The 26830-nt window shown below is 32.9% G+C and overlaps 1 protein-coding gene across 4 annotated transcripts in view; it reads right to left on the reverse strand.

The window, feature by feature from the left end:
- LOC130445992 (CUGBP Elav-like family member 1) overlaps positions 1-26830 on the reverse strand; it is a 142071-nt gene that overhangs the window by 24910 nt on the left and 90331 nt on the right. For all 4 annotated transcript variants that reach the window (XR_008910091.1, XR_008910090.1, XM_056781939.1 and 1 more), the window contains 2 exons: positions 6582-6761; positions 6024-6530 (listed from right to left, as the gene is read on the reverse strand). Coding sequence is in view for 2 of the 4 variants with exons in the window: in XM_056781939.1 (XP_056637917.1) it covers positions 6024-6530; positions 6582-6761 (687 nt within the window). In the remaining 2 variants the exon portion in view is untranslated. The remainder of the gene's footprint in view (positions 1-6023; positions 6531-6581; positions 6762-26830) is intronic.

The raw sequence follows: 26830 nt of genomic DNA on the forward strand, positions 1-26830 counted from the left end.
CTGGTACCCTGATACTAATCCATAACATACTATCTTTATTTATTTGCTGGTCTCACACAAGTCTCGTATATTCTGATTTTGCTCCTGGTACTCATATTTTTATTGCATCTTTCTGGTATCCTGATATCACTGACGCCGTTGTTGTTTGACTTTCCTCTTCATTTAGATTTCTACTACTCTTTCTGGTACCCTGATACTAATCCATAACATACTATCTTTATTTATTTGCTGGTTTCACACAAGTCTCGTATATTCTGATTTTGCTCCTGGTACTCATATTTTTATTGCATCTTTCTGGTATCCTGATATCACTGACGCCGTTGTTGTTTGACTTTCCTCTTCATTTAGATTTCTACTACTCTTTCTGGTACCCTGATACTAATCCATAACATACTATCTTTATTTATTTGCTGGTTTCACACAAGTCTCGTATATTCTGATTTTGCTCCTGGTACTCATATTTTTATTGCATCTTTCTGGTATTCTGATATCACTGACGCCGTTGTTGTTTGACTTTCCTCTTCATTTAGATTTCTACTACTCTTTCTGGTACCCTGATACTAATCCATAACATACTATCTTTATTTATTTGCTGGTTTCTCGTATATTCTGATTTTGCTCCTGGTACTCATATTTTTACTGCATCTTTCTGGTATCCTGATATTATATCTTTGTTTCCCGTCCGGTAACGTGTTCCAGAAAAAAAATTGCGACCCTAATCAACCCTCCAAAATAATTCGATCGTTTTCTACTTATTTATGAATTTATTTCATTTGTCTGCATAATGATAATTAACCGATTAGATCGTCAAGTTTGGTTGTAATTTCTAAACCGCCTTTATGGGGATTGTACCGTATTTTAATTTCCCCATTCTGAATCCAGAATTCGCGTTTTTCGAACCCTCCAACGTAATACAATTTCGGGTTTATGTTTTACCACTTTCAAACACCAAATCGCGGTCTGTAATCCGTAATTTGAATTGATTTCTCTCTATAAAAGGCAAATTTTAATTACGGCTACGTAATTTTTTTTTTTATTTATATTAATATCATCTGGAAAATAATAATTTTCGGATATATTGGGGCTTGGTTTCCACGAGGTTTACAATTTTCATATTAATCACCTTTCGTATGGACTCATGTCATCCAGATTCGTGTAAATAATTGTTTTTTCATCAAGATAATCAATCACGCATCGCTAATACGTCAAAATCCATCCGAATGTATTTGAACTGCAATGGATTGATGAATTTTCGACGAAATTAATCACTTACGACAACGTTTATTACGAAAACGTTTTAATCCATACAAATTACCCACACTGTATTATCGTTTTTTTTTTTAAATAAAACCCGTACGATCGAAACTCGATTTTTTTTCAACTTAACCTCAAATTCGTTTAAATACTCCGCCGAGTTGTTGCAGCTGCCGAAATCTCGACTTATATACTATATACTCATTCTAGAATATCCGATTCTGGGAAATCTCCAGTTTGATATAAACAAACAAAAAGTTTTACTTAAAAAATTGGAACAGGACCGGCTTTACGACTTAAATCAGCGGGCGAATTCTTGATGGTACGTTTAGAAATTCACTCAAAGGTTGTTTGCAAGTTTTTGACGGTGGATTTGTCGGTTCTTGGTAGATTTAGATGGTACGAATGTTTAATAATTATTATTTAGTACATACGGGGATTGAAATGATTAAATATTCGCAATAACTTTTCTATAATCACATTCTTACGTATTTACGTCACGAATCGTCGACTTCCATTTACATATATCCTGTATATATACATACTTTAGTCATTAAATAACGCTTAGTCATCGCAACCGTCAATTTCCGATTGCAATAAGACACAAAAATATTAAAAATGTATTTGATGATACGATTTATAGCCTTACAGCTCCAAAATAAACCGCGTTTTCGAAAAATACGAATCGAATAGCTGAAACTTATTTCGATTTATAATTAAAAGTATTGTACTGCGCTGATACGATACAAAATTACCGAAACCGGTCATATAAGTATCGGTGGTTTTCGACGTTTTTTTTTTTTTTTTAGAGAAAATGAGCCGGGAAAGTTTCTTTTCGAATAATTAAAATTCGTATCAATATCGTAGGTGTTGGTTGTTCGATGCGCGCTTCGCTGTATTTGAAACAAATCAAACATTACATATTCATGCGGCGTTATCAAAAAAAAAAAAAAAAAATTAGTGACGAGGCATTTATATCGTACCTATGGGTATAGAGGTCGAGTAGAGGTCGAACACCTTGGTTGGTGTTTGTGGATATCGCAAACGCGACAACCGTACGTATTAAGAAACACAAACAATCGACGATAAGCGTATATACATTTAAAAAACAAAAAAAAATCAAACTATAATGAATATTTCCAACTATTTTTATCACGAGAATAATAGGTATTGTTTGTATGCAGATATGTTTGCGAAAAATCGGGTAGTAACGAAGTTTATTTGTAAATTCATTTATCAAGCCCCCCATTTTTCGCTAATAATTTATTTATTTATTCAAAATTATCAAAAACTAGCTCGATTTCGAGTTATTTTTTATTTTTTTCTTCACGTTATCTTGTCCCCCTTTTGACTATATCATTACGTATTTATGGAATACGAGGGTTATTTGAAAAATTTTATACCTAACAAAAAACATTTATTATCATAATTATTTTCGAAACGAAAATTCGTAATCGCTTTGAGGTACCTCCAAAACATGTAATTTGACGCATCAATTGTTTCTTCAGGTGTACAAAAACGTTTATTTTCCATAAGAAGAAATCATTTGGTGTTAGTACGGCGGATTACCTGCCAATTCGACGTATCGACTGTTCAAAAACGTTTTTGTTTGTTCGTCGGAGAATGATTCGTCTCCAGCGATTAGTTTCGAACATTCCCGATTCCGAAACAGTCCGTTTTAACATTGCTCTAATCTCTAAAAGAACGGAGGAGACGTATCCAGTTATTTAGACGACCAATTGTTTCGAAAAACACAAAGAAACACCTCCTAAGACTCCGTGGAGAGACCATTGGACAAGTGTCTTATTTAAAGATACCTGGACGCGCTCGTCAACCAGCATTGGGACCAAAAACTCGAAATCAAATCAAGAATTGAGCCAGCGCGGGATATTTTGAAGATGAATAAGATGAAGAAGACACTTCTGGCAAAACGCAACCTCGGCCTGGAGCCTAACCAGACCAGAATGCTTGGTAGTTACATTTTTTTTGTACAGAGAAGAAAATTCGTTCGAAAAGTAAGCCTACAGGCTTATGCTGTAGATATCTTGGACAAAAATGCAAGTCCTGCAGCAAACTTTAAGATTAGGAAAAATATTCTGGTCGAGTTTGCAAATTATGTAGCGAATCATCTATAAGAAAAAATTTTGTACGCGTGTACCACACTTTCCCTTAGTCACATGTCGCGTAAATTACTGTTTTACTATACGGTTTGTCCGGCGTCAAAAGACTTCGAATCCGGCGACTTGGCGGGACGAATTTCTCAATTCAATTTTCGATATAAAACGGCGGCGTGACTATTTTTGTTAAAATTGTAATTCTAAACGACCAAAACAGTTATAAAACAGACGTACTTCTAAAAATAGTAAATCTAAGTGGATACGTAGATAAAATGAATTATAATAATTAGAAACAGTCGATAAAACATGTTGTTGCACGTTATAAAACCCGCTTTTATGTAATTTTTCAATTAGATCGTAGTTTATTGGGCTCCCTCCTGGCAAACGGCCAATTCTCCAAAACACTAACCGGCACAACGGACAGTTCGATATATGACAGTAAATTAAAATTGGAGAATCCATTTTTTAATAACACACACAGACACTTCAAATCGACAAAAAAAAAAAAACGAAGAAGAAATAAAAAAATGAAACTAGAGTCGATGTTTATCGAAAAAATAAAGTCTTCTAAAATGGTTTCTAGTTTTCAATATCTCCTGTTATTTTTTTCTCATCTCCCATGTCTCTTCCTCAATCTATTCGTCGTACTCGACCAAGCGCTGTAAGTTTGGGAATCGAATAAAGTCGTTGATAGGCTTAAACCTCTTGATGTCCATTGGGCAAACTATAAGTATTTAACAGTTTAATTCTCCTCCTTGCACCAGCGCCATTCCGCACCATTCGCGATGCCCATGGTGTGGAGATGGCGTCTTTTAGCTACACCAAGGATGGGTTCCGGATCCATAGGTGAGTTCGCAGATAGAATTCGTTCCTCTTGGAATAGAATCTTGTCAACGCGTCATAGCTACAGACGTAACCAAACTTTTGGTGCCATTTTTGGTTCCGATACACTTTTCTTTCCCTATGATCCCTAGTTTTGTCCTAAGTTGTGACTCCGAGGAGCAGCTCTCATACCGGCGCTTTGGTGGTCTTCCAGGCGGTCTACTTGTATTGGGTCTTTTTTTCTTCCTTTGCGATTTTCGCCAGTCGATCGTCGTCCATTCTATCGACATTATTATTTTTTTGATATCCCGATGTAGATATTTCCGATAAACGCGTCTAATTTCTAATTATTCCCCGACCAAATCGAAACCATTGGACTGTTAAGTGATAGCACACAAGTGACGGAGATCGGGGAACGCATTATCTTCGAATGTACAGATATTCCACAGAATTAAACACAACTCGATATAATCGTATACCCGGACATTAAAAAAAAAAAGGACCATCAGATAAAAACTATTCGTTCTCTATTATTAAATATGAGTAATAATCTTCCAACATCTATCGATGCGAGTTCCACAAGGTTCCATACTATACACCATAAGTACGTTTCCTAAATTTTCCGAAGCAATTCTTGCCAAAAACAACCAACTGGTTTTCTCAAAGTCCAAGAGGAAACCCATCGCCAACTTTCTCCCGGATCCATCCTCATCTATCGACGACCAAAAGATGTCCGTGGATGGGGAATGATGGTTAACAAATTCTGGTATAACTCCAGCTCTGCAGACGACATTTTTCCTATATAATATCGATTTATGCTTGGAAATATAAACGAACGAATTTTATATAATAAATTACGTCGACAAATTATTTAACGAGTGTTTTTATCCTACCGACTGCGCCAGTTCTTCATTATTTTTGTCTTAGATAATCCATAATTTTAGCGAATGTAATTTAAACGGCTACTACAGAAGATTAACTCGGCGAGTTTTATGCGAGTCGTAATGAATGCAGTAATTCGGATTAGGTCGTCATGACTAATAGAAGCGAAAGAGAATATTATATAGTATCCCTTTTGTCTGTTATATCTCTCCATTTTAGCGGTTTAGGAATTAATACAACGTAACGTTGTAATTGAAATAATGATTTTATGTAGGAAAATTATGTGGAAAACCCCGAGTTGTACCGACGAAATAAAAAAAAAAAAAAAAAAAACGGTGTGGTGTACTCGATACCCGACATATTTCGGACGAATTTGAATAAAATACGGGGTGGCGAATTCATTTTCGTCGTCGATTTCTTTTCTTTTGGAAAATCTCCATAATAAATCTACCAGTTCGAATGTGAAATAATCCCAAATAGATCGGGGAAAAGTTGGGGAAAATGATTTTTCGAAAATTTGACAAAAATTCCCTTTAAAACTATAATAAAAATAATAGAAACAATTTGAAATAAAGAAAATGTTTCGATTATCGACCTTTTTGTCGAATATTAACATCCCCGATGGTCCGTAATCGCAACGAGAGGTTTTTAACCGCTGACTAGTTTCGACGTTATCGCGTCTCATCAGAATGGTGTAACAAACGTTTAGGCTTGAGACCCGAACGTTACCCGGCGGCGCCATCCTCGCATCGACTTCATCGAAATTCAATCGGCCGTTCTTCAAATGAGAAAACAACTACTTTCCTGGCTAATACCTCGACGAATATCGAAATTACCTCTCCTTGGAATCGATGCATTCGATTTTTTTCAATAGAATCAACGCAATTTATTAAAATTAGTCTATTTTGAACATATTTATAAATTTTCGTAAATACCGATTCGACTTACCTTCGATTTGTTTTCCCGCCGCCGCCAGCGCAGCCGCATTAATCGTAGCGTTACTAATCAACGATCCGTACGACGATAAATCGGGCGTCGAAATCGCCGCTGGATGTAAACTCGCGTTAAGCGTCCTTTCGACCCCCGCGCCCTTCCCCAACAAACTGGCCATACACAGAGGGGCGGTAGCCGCGGTAGTCGGTTGCGACATAGCCGCCAAAGTCACCAGATTTTGCATCCCTATCGGAGCCAATAGATTATCCGTACTGTTGAGGAATTGTTGTTGCAATAGACCGGCGCCGCCCATAGCTTGGAGCAGTTGCAGCGACGCCGTTTCCGTCGGTAGGACCGGAGAAAATTGCTGCGGCGGCGAAGCTAGAGTCGGAGCGGCGAGGGCGTTCCAAACGTTAGCTTGCAACTGTTGTTGCCTTTTCATTTCCTTTTCTTTTTGCGTATCGGCGAATTTCACCACCAACGGCGCCGAACAACCTTCCATCGTTTGGGATTGGTGAAGACCTGCAACAAAAATTCGATATATCGAACGATTTTATGGTTTTTTCCATTTACCTTTTATGGCACTTAAGGCGGATTGTTTCGATGCGAAAGTGACGAAGGCGCAACCGCGAGAATTGCCGGCCGGATCTCTCAAAACGGTGCATTCTTCGATGGTGCCGTATCCGTTGAAGATGGCGCGCACGTCGTTTTCGCACAGCTTCTTACTCAACATACCGACGAATAATTTTCGTTCTGAAAACAACACAAACGATTAAAACTGTCAACTGCTTATATACAGCCATCTATCGGTCAATAGCTCAACCATAATTTTTTTTATATTCATTAACAATTAGTTCTGGTAGGCGCGCGTGTTATTACGTAAGAAACTTTTAATTAAATTAACTATTGTTAATGGAATCGTTGTTTATACGCGACTTTGGCACACATTTCAAGGTAAATGTGAAGACCGAATCGAAAGAATGTTTTATCATATATCATATTAAATAATTATATTCGTTGTTGTTGTTGAATCCTTACTAATAAATACTAAACAGATTAAGATAAAAAATCTCGGCCTTTCGATGTCAAAATATTTTATTACTCCCCTTAATTGGATACATTTATTTACAGCCAACTTGCGACGTCTCTAGACTTTCTTCTTGTTCTGCAAACCAGGCCTCAACAGCTTTTATTACCTCCTAATTACCGAAGAAAATTTACGACCTTTTAGTTGAGGAAAGAGATGATTGTCGGACGGGGCCAAATCTGGTGAATAAGGGGGGTGTTCTAGTAATTCAAACCCTATCAACGTGAGATTTGTGTGCAGGGATGTTGTCCTGCAAAAACAAAACACCTTTGGATACCTTTCCGCGTCTTTACTTTTCAATTTTTTCCCGTAGTAATGTCGAATAATAATCTCCAACTATTTTTCTACCTTTATCCAAAAAATCAATCACCGTGGCAATCCCAAAAAACCGAAGCAACAACTTTTCCAGCAGATTTTTTGACACGAATCTTCTTAGGTTTTGGAGAACCAGAGTGACGCCATTCCATCGATTGTTGCTTTGTTTCTGGATCGTAGAAATGTACCCAAGACTCATTCATAATAACAATTCGGTTTAAGAAGTCTACATCGTTTTCAGATAGAGCACAGATCGAACGCGATGCTTCTATCCTTCCACGCTCTTGGTCTGCGTTCAAACATTTGAGAATCCATTTTGCAGCAAGTTTTCTCTTGTCCAAATTGACTTGAACTACATGACGAACGCGTTCGTATGAAATATTCGGTGTTTCAGATATCCGTTTTAGACCAAGACACCTTCCAGATCGGTCATCATCTTCAATGGAAAATTTATCCATGGAATTGGTCTAGGCTAACTAGATATCGATACATCTTCGTATGAAAATGGTAAAACTGATGGAAGGCAACGTCGATGCGGATACAATCGCTAGAATCGGACCAGCGAATTAACCAACGGGTCCAGAATCCATCCTTGGTGTAGTACTGGTAAAGAGGACTCGGCAAAGATGATAGAGACAATCCAAGGTTCAATAGATGGATAAACAGTTTCCCTAATGACGTCAAACGATTCAAACCAAAGCTCCTGATCGGATTCTTAAGGGACATCGGCGTTTGGTAATACCAAATGGAGCCTATCTGAAGGCCTACGTGTTCAACGGCCCCTTAACCGCCCACAATGTAACTAACTGATAAAAAAATAACAAAAGTAGTGCTTAAAAAAAAAGATACAGATTGATTATGCGACAAAAAAATGATGGTTATACGTATTTTTATTATTTCTTATTGATAATCAATCATCTTCTTGGTCTATTTTAATATTTATATCAATTATCTCAAGTGCAGCTCGTACGGTCCTTCCTGCAGCAAGAAAATTTATTTTTAGTATTCATTAAATGCGGTTCTTTCCCAACCAGAATCCCATACGGCGATAAGTGAAGCCGGCAAACGTTTAATGCGACACAGAGTCGTCGAAATTTTCATACATTTATCGAGAAACACATAATTTTTCTCAAAAATAAATAAATTACGTGTTGCAGTTACCCCACCGTGCGACACATGTTAAAATAATAAAACGTCTCGCCACCCCAAACGCCACATTAAAACCCTCTAAGTGAAAATCAGTTTAGAACCTTTCAACAGGTAACCAGCTACGTTCCTGGTACCTTTAGAACGTTGCAAACGAGCCTTTGGTCAGACCTGAACCCTTCTGCAGAACTGGAGAAATCACTGGAAAACAAGTTAGATAGGATGACCAGAATAGATCTGTTTGAATGTTTCAAACTAAGTAACAACAATATTAACCCGATGGAAAGACGTTAGACTACGGCGTGCAATATCGTAGCAATAAAAGGGGGACCCAATATCTGCTAAGACAAGCTAAAGGTTAATCTAGTCTTTTTCAAGTGCCATACACGTTGCAGCGTGTAGGTGTTTTCTTGTCCAAAACTTGTAATCTATTATCTGAAGACACCCCTCTTCTGCACGACGAAAAACTGTTGCCGCACCCTGAATGCCGCACCGTTATCTCATATTCCGTAGCCAGGAATGTAGTTTACGCCCTGGTCGATCTTTCCCGCCAGTATGAGCTCGAGAGTTGAATATTTCGGTCTATTAGTCTATTCCAGGTATTTATATCCAGTAATATGATAGCGTGGTCTCTGGTATATCCATCTGTGGTGATTTTATGAATCAGTTTCTCGTTGTTGTCTTCTATAAAGATCGAGAAGAGGTTTATGAAGCTGCGGGGGCCATTTTGGAGGGTTCGTTCCGGATCAATCTCGCTCACCAGAACAGTAGTTCGTTTGAGGGTGAGCCGGCTCCAAAGTAACCCCTGCAGCTTAATATATCTATTAACAAGATCACGATAGAATTAAAAGACAATACTTTTCGTACCTTTTATGGAGAATTATACAACGGACGCTTATGTGCGGTGCACATTCAACAGTTATTTTTTTTTTTTTTGTAATTTCTGCGAGATCTCTTATTACAGTTAGATAAGTCTGTTTATAAGGCCAACGGATGTACGGAAGAAATAACGTAAATAAGTAGATCTCATTGAAAATGTGTCAACAGACGATGCGAAAAAAAAAAAAAAAAATAAAATTAAAGATATACACGTGAATAGTTTGTATCGACTTTGTTATTTAGGTAAACATATTCGGAAATATCCATAATCCTCATTCCCGAATTTATAATTTGTAGAAAAATGGGTAAACGTCGCGTTCTTAGATATGGAGAAAGCTTTCGGTAAAGTCCACTTCATATTCGATTCCGATATTGAACAAAATATTGAAATCGGGAACTCGTAGAACAAGACCCTTCAATTTATATAAAAAAGAAGAGGAATTTCTAAAGAAACTCACATATAAATCTTCGGTATTGACAGAACGAGTTGACAGGTGCAACGGAAATTAGATTCCTTGGAGAAGTGTCATAAGATTCCGGCATTGAACAAAATATTGAAATCGGGAACTCGTAGAACAAGGCCATTCAATTAAAAATAAAAAAGAAGAGGAATTTCTAAAGAAACTCACATATAAATCTTCGGTATTGACAGAACGAGTTGACAGGTGCAACGGAAATTAGATTCCTTGGAGAAGTGTCATAAGATTCCGGCATTGAACAAAATATTGAAATCGGGAACTCGTAGAACAAGGCCATTCAATTAAAAATAAAAAAGAAGAGGAATTTCTAAAGAAACTCACATATAAATCTTCGGTATTGACAGAACGAGTTGACAGGTGCAACGGAAATTAGATTCCTTGGAGAAGTGTCATAAGATTCCGGCATTGAACAAAATATTGAAATCGGGAACTCGTAGAACAAGGCCATTCAATTAAAAATAAAAAAGAAGAGGAATTTCTAAAGAAACTCACATATAAATCTTCGGTATTGACAGAACGAGTTGACAGGTGCAACGGAAATTAGATTCCTTGGAGAAGTGTCATAAGATTCCGGCATTGAACAAAATATTGAAATCGGGAACTCGTAGAACAAGGCCATTCAATTAAAAATAAAAAAGAAGAGGAATTTCTAAAGAAACTCACATATAAATCTTCGGTATTGACAGAACGAGTTGACAGGTGCAACGGAAATTAGATTCCTTGGAAAAATGTCATAAGATTCCGGCATTGAACAAAATATTGAAATCGGGAACTCGTAGAACAAGGCCATTCAATTAAAAATAAAAAAGAAGAGGAATTTCTAAAGAAACTCACATATAAATCTTCGGTATTGACAGAACGAGTTGACAGGTGCAACGGAAATTAGATTCCTTGGAGAAGTGTCATAAGATTCCGGCATTGAACAAAATATTGAAATCGGGAACTCGTAGAACAAGGCCATTCAATTAAAAATAAAAAAGAAGAGGAATTTCTAAAGAAACTCACATATAAATCTTCGGTATTGACAGAACGAGTTGACAGGTGCAACGGAAATTAGATTCCTTGGAGAAGTGTCATAAGATTCCGGCATTGAACAAAATATTGAAATCGGGAACTCGTAGAACAAGGCCATTCAATTTATATAAAAAAGAAGAGGAATTTCTAAAGAAACTCACATATAAATCTTCGGTATTGACAGAACGAGTTGACAGGTGCAACGGAAATTAGATTCCTTGGAGAAGTGTCATAAGATTCCGGCATTGAACAAAATATTGAAATCGGGAACTCGTAGAACAAGGCCATTCAATTAAAAATAAAAAAGAAGAGGAATTTCTAAAGAAACTCACATATAAATCTTCGGTATTGACAGAACGAGTTGACAGGTGCAACGGAAGTTAGATTCCTTGGAGAAGTGTCATATTTGAAAAGATTTGACAGTTGAAGTCATATGGTGACGGTGCAGGGTCGGATTAAGCTTGGGGGGGGCTATAACTCCGGGCCCCATCATTTGGAAATCATTCTATATATTTATTTTTTTAATTTTTTCATACAAAAGTGGGCCCCGTCATTATTTTTGCCCCGGGGATCGAAGCGAAAAATTCGACGCCAGATAAATGGGACCGATAATTTTTTATAAGCAATTATTTAAATAGTAATAGTTAACTTTAAGGGTGAAAAGGGAATGCGCGGCTATTGGAATTGAAGTCATCGTCTTTTTTACTTAAACTATTCTCGTAAAATCAGCATATTGCACGGACGAGGAGGTTTCGAGAAAGAAAAACATGACCCGACAAAAATTGTGTAACGCACATTTCGAGAAACATAAACAAAGTACAAAAAACGAGTTTTTTTATTCTCGTTAATTGATTTACGGTATCGTCACATGACAAAAGAATACATTCGAGTATTTACTCAACCTTGAAAATTGAAAAATACCGCGTATATACGAGGGTCGATAATAGTTATACGAAATTTCCTAAAAGGGGACTTCGCAGACAGTACAAACTTATTTTCCTATGTTTTAACGATTTAAAACTTTATTTCTTAATAAAAATCTCTGTTTCCGCTCATCCCGTAAAGGTTCTATCGGATTTAGGTCAGGACTGAACGCTGGCCACTCCATAACCCGAAAACCGACTTCTGCAATGCAATCTTACATGCATAAAGTTAAATTCGTCTTTAATGTAGTCGACGTAAGGCTGTTTCATCGATACGATTCTTTCCACGAATCCTACTGACTGCGCCAATTACGTTTTTTCGCTACGAAACGCTACATATAATAAAATAAACGCTTAAAATGATTCCCTGGTCCATCGCATCCTATTTCTTTTTTGAATAATTAAAAAAAATAGTTATTTCTTTATAAATCCTAATAGGATTACGAACCCACAAAGGATCAACAATTATTCAGAATTAATTTGGAAAATGATCGACAAAATTGATGGGAATCGTTCCGACAAACCTGCTACTTTGTAGATAAATAAATGTGTAATACGCTTTAAAATTTTAAAGTGGTTTTTGAAGCGAGATAAAGCGATTGAAATATATTTTCATAAATTATTATTTGAAACAACAAAATCGAAATTTGCGAAAGCCGATTTGAACTTTGTTTATAGAAAATCCGCATCAATAACGAAAAGCATTCGAAATAGATTTTTTTTTTGGTTATCTTTGACCACATTTTCAATTACTTCGGTTAGGCCTTTGAAAGAATTTCTGCGTTTGGGCGAACCACCAACATTTCTTAAGATATCTCGAAACGAAAAAACGATATCGTCTTGCAGATTTCGCTATTCCGATATTAATTTAGTTTACTTTTGAAAAACATATACTTTAACTTTTATGAATATATGAAAATTGTTTAGAATTTGTATATTTTGTATTGCTGGATAAAAATTCTTTCTAACCTAACCAAGTTTATGAAAATCGAGTAAGAGGAACCGGATTTATAAGCATTTTTTCAAAACAAAGTTCCCACTCTCCCCCAGCTCGTATTTGTAGAGATAAACTATATCCAGAGGGATGAAAAATGTTGAAAAAATCGACTAACGTATATAAAAAGCCACCGATTTCCGTGTTGTGCATCAATTACTTCGACAACCTTACCAATTACAGAGTTACGGCTCGATACAAGTTTCGACGAGATGTATATAAGCAGCGAAGCCATTATAGTAAACTGGGAAGTTGAAAACAAGTTTTTTTTTCAATAAGCTTGAAACAATAATGAATGAAAAATAGTAATATTAATATGAAAAAAAGTGTACGGGAAATAATAAATCGTCCCACGCTTTTTTCATAATAATACTACTATTCATTGATTATTGTTTTAATATTATTTTAAATATTATGATGTATTTTATTTTCAAACAGGCCCCCTTTAATCTGAATTTAATTTAAACGTGTTTTTTGATCATCAATGATCAATACGTCAATAAAAAAATTGATTTAAATAACCTCAGTGTATTTTACGAATATTTTTTTATATTTTCGGAAAAACTACGAAAGAAATTCAACGTCATCGACAACCAATTAACCTAACCTAACCTGTAAAATTCGACTTAACCTATAAATCACTCATCATTTAACCAATTGCCCCCCTTAACCTAACTTAAATAATATAAGTTTTCATTTTTTTTTTATTTTTATAATTTTTTTCGTAAATCCGCCGTAAAAACGAAGATTTCGGAAAGAAATTCATCGAAAAATCGAAAATTAAACGTTTATATTGTACTTGACCATATTTTCAGTCCCAGACGCAAATATTCGAAAACTAGGAAATATATTAGAGTTAGTACACTTTATTGTTTAATATTACCACGGTTCTACTACGAAAAATAATTGATTTATCGATAATTTAAGACAACCCTCGTAATTTGTGTTTATTTGACATAACCCTCGTATGAAACCAAAAACGAAGTTTGTATTTTCAATTGTACAATTGATTAATTACAACAAAACATGCAAACTCTGGTTGTAATAATTATATTAATGAAATCGTAAAGCCATTTGGAGTATGCGTTGAATTATTTGTTTCGAGTTATTTTTGAAAATTAACTAGACAATGGCTATTTAATTACGTAGTCGTTAGTCATTTACGACGAGGTCATTCCAGGAAATGTAAAAACTCGTTCTTGATGAGAAATCGACGATTGGGGACGTCGCCATTAATATAAATACATTTTAGAAAACAATAAACTAAGAAAAATTATTTATCTCGGTGGTATCGGTTAAAAAGAAAATGTACACTTATTCGAAAATAAAAAATTATACGATAGGTACTTTTATCACAGAACGTAGTCAACTTTTAAATATTTATAAGGGTATTATATGCCGTTGTTTGGGGTATACAATAGGCCGACGCATTTCAATTTCAAATGAGGAAGAATACACTTAGGGACATTTTTAACGGCGTCAATAAAAGTCGGTGAATTATGATTCGGAAATTTTTTCGGTGTGACTTATATTCTCTCGAAAAAGTAGTTTACATAAAATAACTTTATATTTTTCGAAAATAAAACGCCAGAACAGACAAGTCCCCACTTTAATATACTATATCTCGGAAAATAACGCGGTATGTACCGAATTTTTACGAGACACTCGAAACAGACATTAATTTAAAATTTTTTAAAACAACGTATTCACGTAGAATTTTTATTTGAATCACATCGATGATTTCTAAATCTATTTCGTATATATTGAGATGTCTGTCCCGACTAAATGCCAAAACTGATTAATTTCGAACCAGCACTGCATACAAAAACATCACGTGGAAATTTATTCGATATTTTATTAAATTTTGAAAAAAATTTTACTTAGAAAACAACAAATTTGGAATTTTCTTCAAGGTTTTGAAGGAATCCATGTGGTTTAGTATAAATTTTGGTCTGAATATCTCCAAAGAAAAGATATTCGATGAATGTTTTTGGATTGATTAGGAAATTTCTTTACAGAGAGCAAGGTTTGTTGGATTTGGCCCCGATGTAGGAATTACTCCTCTGCAGGGCTGGGATTGTGGTGATTGGTTTTGATTATGCCGTCTAGGAGAAAGTAGAAACGATTCTCTCCAATTTTGAGTATATAAATTGTGATATTTTTGTGTTTTTTTTTCGTTATTTTTCCTTATCGGGGGTCGGGTATAACTTCGTAAGTAAAACAGAGTGAATATCTGTTAAATTGACGTACGTACGAGGGTAACAATAAATTTTCACGGATATTCACGTCAATAAAAAATCAAAAAGTCCAAATAAATGTTTCTAAACCCATAGATAACGAAAGTGGATTCGAAATGATGAATTATTTGATCTCTCTTGTCATTTAAAGTATATAAAAATCAGTACAAAAGTTTAGGTTTTGTCATTTTTTTCGAAATAAAAACAAATCCGAAAATACGCATGCCCGAATCCACGAATTTTGTAAAAATTAAAATATTTTGTATTTAAAATTTTATGTTTTATATTTTCTGTCATTCGAAACTAAAATTATGTTAAAATCAAGCAGGGTTGGACTCTAAAAAAATGAAAAATTTAAATCGAAAAATGTTTCGTATTTTATCGTTGTTGTTTTATTTATTTGGGGACATAATATATAAAATTATATACATTACGACCTAACCTATAAAAAAAAATATAATTTATGATGTAACCAATAAAAATTCGCCGTCATTCAAATTAGATATATTGAAAAAAACAATTTGAATAGCAACAAGAATCAACTAACTAATTTTTTTAATATTGTTTCATACTTTTTATAAATATTTTAACGAAATAATGGAATTTTACAAAGATATTCGATGAATATTTTTGGATTGATTACGAAATTTCTTTACAGAGAGCAAGGTTTGTTGGATTTGGCCCCGATGTAGGAATTACTCCTCTGCAGGGCTGGGATTGTGGTGATTGGTTTTGATTATGCCGTCTAGGAGAAAGTAGAAACGATTCTTTCCAATTTTGAGTATATAAATTGTGATATTTTTGTGTTTTTTTTTCGTTATTTTTCCTTATCGGGGGTCGGGTATAACTTCGTAAGTAAAACAGAGTGAATATCTGTTAAATTGACGTACGTACGAGGGTAACAATAAATTTTCACGGATATTCACGTCAATAAAAAATCAAAAAGTCCAAATAAAAGTTTCTAAACCCATAGATAACGAAAGTGGATTCGAAATGATGAATTATTTGATCTCTCTTGTCATTTAAAGTATATAAAAACCAGTACAAAAGTTTAGGTTTTGTCATTTTTTTCGAAATAAAAACAAATCCGAAAATACGCATGCCCGAATCCACGAATTTTGTAAAAATTAAAATATTTTGTATTTAAAATTTTATGTTTTATATTTTCTGTCATTCGAAACTAAAATTATGTTAAAATCAAGCAGGGTTGGACTCTAAAAAAATGAAAAATTTAAATCGAAAAATGTTTCGTATTTTATCGTTGTTGTTTTATTTATTTGGGGACATAATATATAAAATTATATACATTACGACCTAACCTATAAAAAAAAATATAATTTATGATGTAACCAATAAAAATTCGCCGTCATTCAAATTAGATATATTGAAAAAAACAATTTGAATAGCAACAAGAATCAACTAACTAATTTTTTTAATATTGTTTCATACTTTTTATAAATATTTTAACGAAATAATGGAATTTTACAAATAATTTCTATTAAAAAAGCAATTTTTTAATTGAAATTTGTTCATGATTATTCGTTATATAATATAAATGTTTCCCAATACGTTTCCAAATAGATTCTATCGTTAAAAAAAAAAGAATTTTACGAAACTTAAATACTCTATATGCTAGTAAGTATGTAAAGGTTACTACAAGTAAAAGTTTTACAATAATGGTCGGTGTTTCTTAATGTTTGTCAACTCCGAACTACCGTCGGAGATTACTCGTTTTACGGCCGACGTTCATAAACTCTACATTGTCATACGATCTACTTAAAAGAAAGTTTTCCATCCATCAACCGATAATTTCAAGTGACAATACAGTAATTTAACGATCCAACGTGTAATTTATCACATTTTTTTTTTGTTTTCTATCGGTTCAAAATATTCACGTCCAACATTATAAGATGTATAAACACAATTTAACTTCCGTGGTAGTTGCAATGATTCAAAAAAATAATTTGGAACCCAAAATTCTCGACCAACACTTCACTTTTCGTAAGCAAATATTGACACCTCGAAAACTCATCTGAACCAAAGTTTTAAGAGTGTTATGGGGTTTTAACCCATGATGGAATGTAAAGATTGTATATTTACGAGTACCAGTGGTACAAAATCAGAGAATTGAACCTAAAACTGATCCCTGAGGTACACCATCACCAACTGTTATATCCAAAGTGAGATACGAACCATGTTGGAGAACATCTCGGATGCCATTATCAACATAGTCGAAGGCCTTAGCGAAATCACTAAAAACCAAGTTGTAATCAAATCGTTGAACTTTCGGGATTTCAAGTTTTCGACGCCCTTGTGCAGGGCAACAATTATAACCCCTTATAACGTTGATTAAAATTCGAAACTTAGCTGATAACCCATCGATGTCGCTGGAAATCTTGAGGGTCATTTTTCTAAATCTCATAATTTTTTTTCGGTTTGAATTAATTTTTACCTAAAACTTCGATCCCTACATGGCATTTAGTCAATTCCAAAACGTCATTTTGACTGGACAATCTGATTTAGGCCCACTTGTCAAACGTCAAACGTCACATCAAACCACAAACTTCGGTTTAAACGTTTTACCGGCAATTTGGGTGTAGTTTAAACTTTGTTTTAACACGAAACAAACTTTGTCGAAGATTATATGAACCCGAACGTTATCGACGGACGTTTTTTAAATTCGTTGAAGTTCTACCTTTGTATTTCTTCAAAAAGTTAACCGCGATCGTTACGAACGAAAGTTCGGTTATATTTGTGACAACTGACAGAAAAACTGACAGTTTAATCTCCAGTGTCCAGTGTCAACCTACTGAAATATACTTTCTGATTAAATTGCAAATACAAAACATCGACGTTTCTTTCGTAAACACATAATTCTCGAGTCAGTTGAAATGTTTATTACTACAAAATGTATACAATCACTTTTACTTACTGGTGTATTCGTGTTAAAGATGGGAAAGTAAATGAAACGTTATTTCGTAACGGAAGGAATGACCCCAATAAAAAATATCGTAAACGATACCTAAATGCGTTTTTAATGATGTATTACAATTATTTTTAAATTATCGTCACATTTAAAAATCGATTTTTCAAATTTTTGGTTCAAACGCCCCACTAAAACGCTCATTATCAATACGGCGGTGCCTCCAAGTTGAATGTTTACTATTTAGTGACGTCATTGATCCACCATCCGTCGTTTTTCTAACCTAGTCTTCACAATACTACTTTTATCGAGAGAAACGATGAATTAATTCAAAATTTAATTTTTACTAAGTCGGATTCTTTTCCCAAACCAAATAATCTGTAATAAATTTTTTCCCAAGTCACTTCAATGTTTAAAATTTATGACACCACTCAAGAAAACGCGTAACTGACGTAAATTGCGTGATACGGAGATATCGGAAGACGATGTGTTTACAATTATAACTACGAGAAAGCTTTTTTCAAAATGGGCGCCGCGGTTAATCAAAAACAACAACATGTCGATGATTCAGAACAGTGTTTGGGCGTGTTTACACGTAATAAATCAGATTTTTTGCGACGATATGTGACAATAGATAAAATACGAACCAATCACTTCACTTCTGAATCAAAACGATGATCAATTGAGTGGATTGCAGCCGGTGAACCGCGTCCAAAGACATAACAGTCAACTGGGAAGGTTATCGCTTCATTAATTTGGAATATCGTTTATCGACTATCTCCAAAATCAATAAAGGATAGTACATAGAGTTGTTGGATCGTTACAATGTAAAAATTGCCTCAAATGTCCAGGAAAATGCACCGATTCACAAGTCTATGATTGAATTTAACGAATTACACTTCGAATCGCTTCCTCGTCCACTGTATAGTCCAGATCTGGTCTCCAATGACTCGCCGGTACGAAATTCTGCTCAAATGAAAAAGCAATTTCGAGGCAAAAGACAAATTCTTCTACAAACACGGCATCGAGAAGTTAGAGAAGCTTTAAAATGATTGAATTGCTCTTGGGAGATTAGATTTCGCCCATTAAAAAAAGTAATTCGATTGTCTCAATTTCAGAAACGACGACACAAAATTTTTCTATTACGTCCAAATTTTGAAATATCGGTTAATAAAATATTAGTTTACGAACGGTTCCGACTAAGGAAGACAGAATTATAACGATCTCTCTATCCTCCGAGTTTCCAGATCGGTTCTGCGCATTATCGAGCATGCGCAGTATACATAAAGTGTCTCGAACGAAAGAGAAAACTATAAAAACTTATAGAAACGATAAAATTTATATATACGAAATATTAATTGGCAAAAACACCGTCTTATATGTACTTTAACCCCATTTTTTATTATATATATGGTGGTAAATATACTATTTAAAAAAAAATCGAGTAAAAAGTTTACTTTTGGGTACCACTGACATTCAGAAAGTCACGACACAGTAGATGTAAACCATTTTATAAAAAAAAAAAACTTCCAAATAGCCTTTCGCACATTATTTTTAATAAAATAATCGACATTTTACGCACGACTGTGGAATAGATGTCCCGGACATTGAGTTTCGTCCATCTTTGAATATTTTTACTGCTAGTTGTGTGGATAATTAGAAAAATAAACTCAACAACGAGGCGTTGTTGTTACTGGGATTGGTAAAAATGAAATTCTTTCAAGAGAACAATGTAAAGTATTATGTCATCGAGTTGTAATTAAAAATATATATATATATATATATATATACATAAAAAATCACTAAAAGTGAAATAATTTACGATCAAACGTCTATTTTCGAAAAGTCGCAAGGTACTAAATCTGACTCACGACACAAACTTAACCAGATAATCGTTTCGAGAACATTTCTGACGTCCTCAGTGCTTCGATTTAATGGAATTTATTGAGGAATTATTTTAGTCACCCAAATAAAAAATTAATTTACAAAAATTCTCAGTTTTTTCGATTTAAACTTCTCCGTTTTTGTATTGATGCCGATCAATTTCGATTCTAATAAATGAAAATCAGTACTGGTGTTTACGTGAAGATTTTTGTGTGAATTTTTTTCAATATAATCAATTGTTATAAAAAATATACTTTAAACGCGACACGATTTTTTTTTTAATATCATATCAATATCGAATGAATGACATTATAGAATACAGAACGTGCGATATCAAATTTCAATTTCTAGTTTAATTTAATGTGTAATATAATACCAAAAACACTAAGCCGCCCATCTGTTTAATGGCCTATGTTAGAGTTACAATTATTCAAAAAAAAATGATACATTCAAGGTTCATTTCAACGACCAATATGAATTAGAAGTTTTAAAAAGTACCGCGGACTTCGAAACCGGGAAAAATTGTCTCTCAAACAACCCCTGATCATAGAGATTTTTTTTTATTTATATAAATAAGATTCAGGAAAAAAATTAATAAGCCTAGATCATAATTTCTATTTTTTTTTATTGAATATTGTGATCCTAAATGTCTTGAGCTGATAATAATTATTTTGATACAACCCCCGTACATATTGATTCAAAGAAATCTAATTTTTTTAATAAATAAATGTCCAAGGATGATTCTGGAGAAGAATGAATGATTTTAGGACACGATTTACATTTTTTTTTCACCACAAAGTGATACTGAATGTCATAAGCTGATAATAACTATTCTAAAATATCCCCTGTACATATTGATACAAAGAAATCTATTTTGTTCGATTGATAAATATACAAAGATGATTCAGGTGAATAATAAATAAGTTTAGGTCATAATTTCTATTTTTTTTTTCGCAATAAAGTTGTCCCGAATGCCATAAGCTGATAATAATTATTTTGATACAACCCCCGTACATTTTGATACTATAAAATCTAATTTTTTCGATTGAGAAATATACAGAGATCATTATGGTGAAGAACCAATGATCTTAGGCCACGATTTCTAATTTTTTTCTTATCAAACTGGTCCTGGATGTCAAAAGCTGTTAATAATTATTTTGATACAACCCCCGTACATTTTGATACTGTAAAACCTAATTTTTTCGATTAAGAAATATACAAAGATGATTCAGGTGAATAATTGATAAGTTTAAGTCATAATTTCTATTTTTTTTTTCGCAATAAAGTTGTCCCGAATGCCATAAGCTGATAATAATTATTTTGATACAACCCCCGTACATTTTGATACTATAAAATCTAATTTTTTCGATTGAGAAATATACAAAGATCATTATGGTGAAGAACCAATGATCTTAGGCCACGATTTCTAATTTTTTTCTTATCAAACTGATCCTGGATGTCAAGAGCTGTTAATAATTATTTTGATACAACCCCCGTACATTTTGATACTATAAAATCTAATTTTTTCGATTGAGAAATATACAAAGATCATTATGGTGAAGAACCAATGATCTTAGGCCACGATTTCTAATTTTTTTCTTATCAAACTGATCCTGGATGTCAAAAGCTGTTAATAATTATTTTGATACAACCCCCGTACATTTTGATACTGTAAAATCTAATTTTTCCGATTAAGAAATATACAAAGATGATTCAGGTGAATTATTAATAAGTTTAGGTCATAATTTCTATTTTTTTTTTCGCAATAAAGTTGTCCCGAATGCCATAAGCTGATAATAGTTATTTTGAGACAACCCTCGTACATTTTGATACTGTAAAATCTAATTTTTTCGATTAAGAAATATACAAAGATGATTCAGGTGAATAATTAATAAGTTTAGGTCATAATTTCTATTTTTTTTTTCGCAATAAAGTTGTCCCGAATGCCATAAGCTGATAATAATTATTTTGAGACAACCCCCGTACATTTTGATACTATAAAATCTAATTTTTTCGATTGAGAAATATACAGAGATCATTATGGTGAAGAACCAATGATCTTAGGCCACGATTTCTAATTTTTTTCTTATCAAACTGGTCCTGGATGTCAAAAGCTGTTAATAATTATTTTGATACAACCCCCGTACATTTTGATACTGTAAAATCTAATTTTTTCGATTAAGAAATATACAAAGATGATTCAGGTGAATAATTAATAAGTTTAGGTCATAATTTCTATTTTTTTTTTCGCAATAAAGTTGTCCCGATGCCATAAGCTGATAATAATTATTTTGAGACAACCCCCGTACATTTTGATACTGTAAAATCTAATTTTTTCGATTAAGAAATATACAAAGATGATTATGATGAAGAAACAATGATCTTAGGCCACGATTTCTAATTTTTTTTTCGTATCAAACTGGTCCTAGATGTCAAAAGCTGTTAATAATTATTTTGATACAACCCCCGTACATTTTGGATACTGTAAAATCTAATTTTTTCGATTAAGAAATATACAAAGATGATTCAGGTGAATAATTAATAAGTTTAGGTCATAATTTCTATTTTTTTTTTCGCAATAAAGTTGTCCCGATGCCATAAGCTGATAATAATTATTTTGATACAACCCCCGTACATTTTGATACTGTAAAATCTAATCTTTTCGATTAAGAAATATACAAAGATGATTCAGGTGAATAATTAATAAGTTTAGGTCATAATTTCTATTTTTTTTTTCGCAATAAAGTTGTCCCGATGCCATAAGCTGATAATAATTATTTTGAGACAACCCCCGTACATTTTGATACTGTAAAATCTAATTTTTTCGATTAAGAAATATACAAAGATGATTATGATGAAGAAACAATGATCTTAGGCCACGATTTCTAATTTTTTTTTCGTATCAAACTGGTCCTGGATGTCAAAAGCTGTTAATAATTATTTTTAAACAACCCCTGTATATATTGATTCTGAGAAATCTAATTTGTTCGATTGATAAATATACAAAGATGATTCAGGTGAATAATTAATAAGTTTAGGTCATAATTTCTATTTTTTTTTTTCGCAATAAAGTTGTCCCGATGCCATAAGCTGATAATAATTATTTTGAGACAACCCCCGTACATTTTGATACTGTAAAATCTAATTTTTTCGATTAAGAAATATACAAAGATGATTATGATGAAGAAACAATGATCTTAGGCCACGTTTTCTAATTTTTTTTTCGTATCAAACTGGTCCTAGATGTCAAAAGCTGTTAATAATTATTTTGATACAACCCCCGTACATTTTGATACTGTAAAATCTAATCTTTTCGATTAAGAAATATACAAAGATGATTCAGGTGAATAATTAATAAGTTTAGGTCATAATTTCTATTTTTTTTTTTTCGCAATAAAGTTGTCCCGATGCCATAAGCTGATAATAATTATTTTGAGACAACCCCCGTACATTTTGATACTGTAAAATCTAATTTTTTCGATTAAGAAATATACAAAGATGATTCAGGTGAATAATTAATAAGTTTAGGTCATAATTTCTATTTTTTTTTTCGCAATAAAGTTGTCCCGAATGCCATAAGCTGATAATAATTATTTTGAGACAACCCCCGTACATTTTGATACTGTAAAATCTAATTTTTTCGATTGAGAAATATACAAAGATCATTATGGTGAAGAACCAATGATCTTAGGCCACGATTTCTAATTTTTTTTTCGTATCAAACTGGTCCTGGATGTCAAAAGCTGTTAATAATTATTTTGATACAACCCCCGTACATTTTGATACTGTAAAATCTAATTTTTTCGATTGAGAAATATACAAAGATCATTATGGTGAAGAACCAATGATCTTAGGCCACGATTTCTAATTTTTTTCTTATCAAACTGATCCTGGATGTCAAGAGCTGTTAATAATTATTTTGATACAACCCCCGTACATTTTGATACTATAAAATCTAATTTTTTCGATTGAGAAATATACAAAGATCATTATGGTGAAGAACCAATGATCTTAGGCCACGATTTCTAATTTTTTTCTTATCAAACTGATCCTGGATGTCAAAAGCTGTTAATAATTATTTTGATACAACCCCCGTACATTTTGATACTGTAAAATCTAATTTTTCCGATTAAGAAATATACAAAGATGATTCAGGTGAATTATTAATAAGTTTAGGTCATAATTTCTATTTTTTTTTTCGCAATAAAGTTGTCCCGAATGCCATAAGCTGATAATAGTTATTTTGAGACAACCCCCGTACATTTTGATACTGTAAAATCTAATTTTTTCGATTGAGAAATATACAAAGATCATTATGGTGAAGAACCAATGATCTTAGGCCACGATTTCTAATTTTTTTTTCGTATCAAACTGGTCCTGGATGTCAAAAGCTGTTAATAATTATTTTTAAACAACCCCTGTATATATTGATTCTGAGAAATCTAATTTGTTCGATTAAGAAATATACAAAGATGATTCAGGTGAATAATTAATAAGTTTAGGTCTCGATTTCTATTTTTTTTTCGCAACAAAGTGATCCTGATGTCATAAGCTGATAATAATTATTTTGATACAACCCCCGTACATATTGATTCAAAGAAATCTAATTTTTTTAATAAATAAATGTTCAGGGATGATTCTGGTGAAGAATGAATGATTTTAGGTCACGATTTCTATTTTTTTTTCGCAACAAAGTGATCCTGAATGTCATAAAGTGATAATAATTATTTTGATACAACCCCCGTACATTTTGATACTATAAAATCTAATTTTTTCGATTAATAAATATACAAAGATGATTCTGGTGAAGAACCAATGAGCTATTGATTTCATAATTTCAGAAATTATTGAGAGCCGCTGGTTAATAGTTTCGAATACAAATTATACGGAAAACGTTTTTATGTGTTTGTCTACTGGATTTGAGGCGAGTTTTTTTTCATAAAGCTGTTTCTTTTTCATATACTGTTATTCAGATCTCGACTAGTAGGTATTATATATATATTGTTTCTTTCTCAATTTTTTTCTATTCAACAGAATCTACGAGAAACTTTATTTAATTATAAGTCAACCTTTCAACTATTAGAGAATCGAATGAAATCGTTCATTTTCACATGGAAACAATTCGATAAATCAACTTGGATATATTTGTACAAAAAATGAATGAGTACCTTTTCAGTTTTTGTAATTCAACGACTACGTACAATCTAAGGTAAACACAAATGTCTAACGGACATTCTAAAATACATAAAGATAACTAAACACATTTTTGTAGACTTTACTTCGCTATCGGGGCGTTGATAAAATTTTATAAAAACGTAAAAGTAAAAACTGAACGAGAAATAAAAGCGTGTATCTGTCCCAACGGTAAACAAAATTTCCAAGAACGAAAACACGTAAAATGTTTCAATGATAAATGCTTTATATTGTCATCGTCGCGTTGATTGTAATGGACTTTATTTATTTATATAATTCTCAAACAAAAGAACGTCGAATGTCTACTGAAAATGGACGACGACCTTTCGATTATTTACATTTTTCTGTTATCGTCCATACTAATTTTAACTATATCTTGAAATATTAAAAATTAAACGAAATCAACTCGTAGTTAGTTACTTCATTTTTCGATGGTTGGTAGAAATATTTCTCTATTCGAATACACTGTTTACACCAACACTACACCGTCCAACAGAGACCGAAGGTAAACAGAATAAATAAAATTACACATAGAGATAGAATATTATCGTTAAATCACCCTGTATAAAGTAGAATTAACTCTTCGGTTATTAAGATGATATAAAGGTGTATGCAGAGTATAAAATTTTTTTGATTACTTCGCTTTTTGGTCTGCGATCGTAAATGTGATGACACGCGAAAAATACCCTCTAATCAGCATTACCCTTTATTCGGTTTTTCTGATTATTTCGAATCAATATAAAATCACGTTTTTGTTTCTGGTAGTCCTTAGTCATCATTATCGCTACCCGAAGCGAAGAAATTACATAAATTCGAGTATTAACATTATTTTAACGACTTATTTATTTATATCCCAAGTAGTTACGTTTATTAAATCACTTTTAAATATTAAGAAGTATTTTATCAACAAGTAATTGCTAATTAATGACCATTTCAAACAAGTTAATTATAGTAGTCATAATGACTTGTGTTTCAATGATAAAATTCATTATATGCAATACATTTTTCTTGTATTGTATGAATTCAACATCTAATAAAAGTAAAATTATAATCACGTATGTATGTATATATATAAAAATAAGAAAAAAAACTCGTATCTTGATTCAAATAAATATAAAATCATTCGAGTTTCCTTGGAATTACAGTATCACGTGATGAATCATATATACATAATATTATTAAAAAAAATTATTCAATTGTGACTTCGTAAACGTTATTAATTATTCATTGTTTTAAAAACAAAAGAAAATGTTATTTTTATCTATTTATTCGTAGACGAGTTGTATTTTTCAAATCGGCACATTTCGCTTTTTATTAATCCATAAGTAACTAAATGTTAATAACATTTGAAATAACGTAATTATTTATTTTACTAACTCGGCCGTTTTTAGGCGCTTAAAACGTAACATAACCTCTAATAAACAGCCATTTTGAATCATTTCGTATACAATCCGTAGAAAAAGAATAAAAAGAAATCGATCATTTAAAATTTTTAGAATTTTTAACTAGAAAAAAATCGTTTTCCATATAAAAATATTGTACGTTCGACTAACCTGGCATAGCATAAGGTGCAGGCGTAGGAGCGGGCTGCCAATAAGAAGAACTAATAGCAGGATAAGGAGCCATTACGCCGTTTTTCATTCGACTCTTCATGACACAAGTCATCTAACAAATATCACTAATAACATCACAACATGAAACAAACACCAGAAAAATTTTCATAAAAATATTTACACGATAATTATATA

Source organism: Diorhabda sublineata, chromosome 6 (genome assembly GCF_026230105.1).
Source record: "Diorhabda sublineata isolate icDioSubl1.1 chromosome 6, icDioSubl1.1, whole genome shotgun sequence".
In the NCBI taxonomy this organism is placed as follows: Eukaryota; Metazoa; Arthropoda; class Insecta; order Coleoptera; family Chrysomelidae; genus Diorhabda; species Diorhabda sublineata.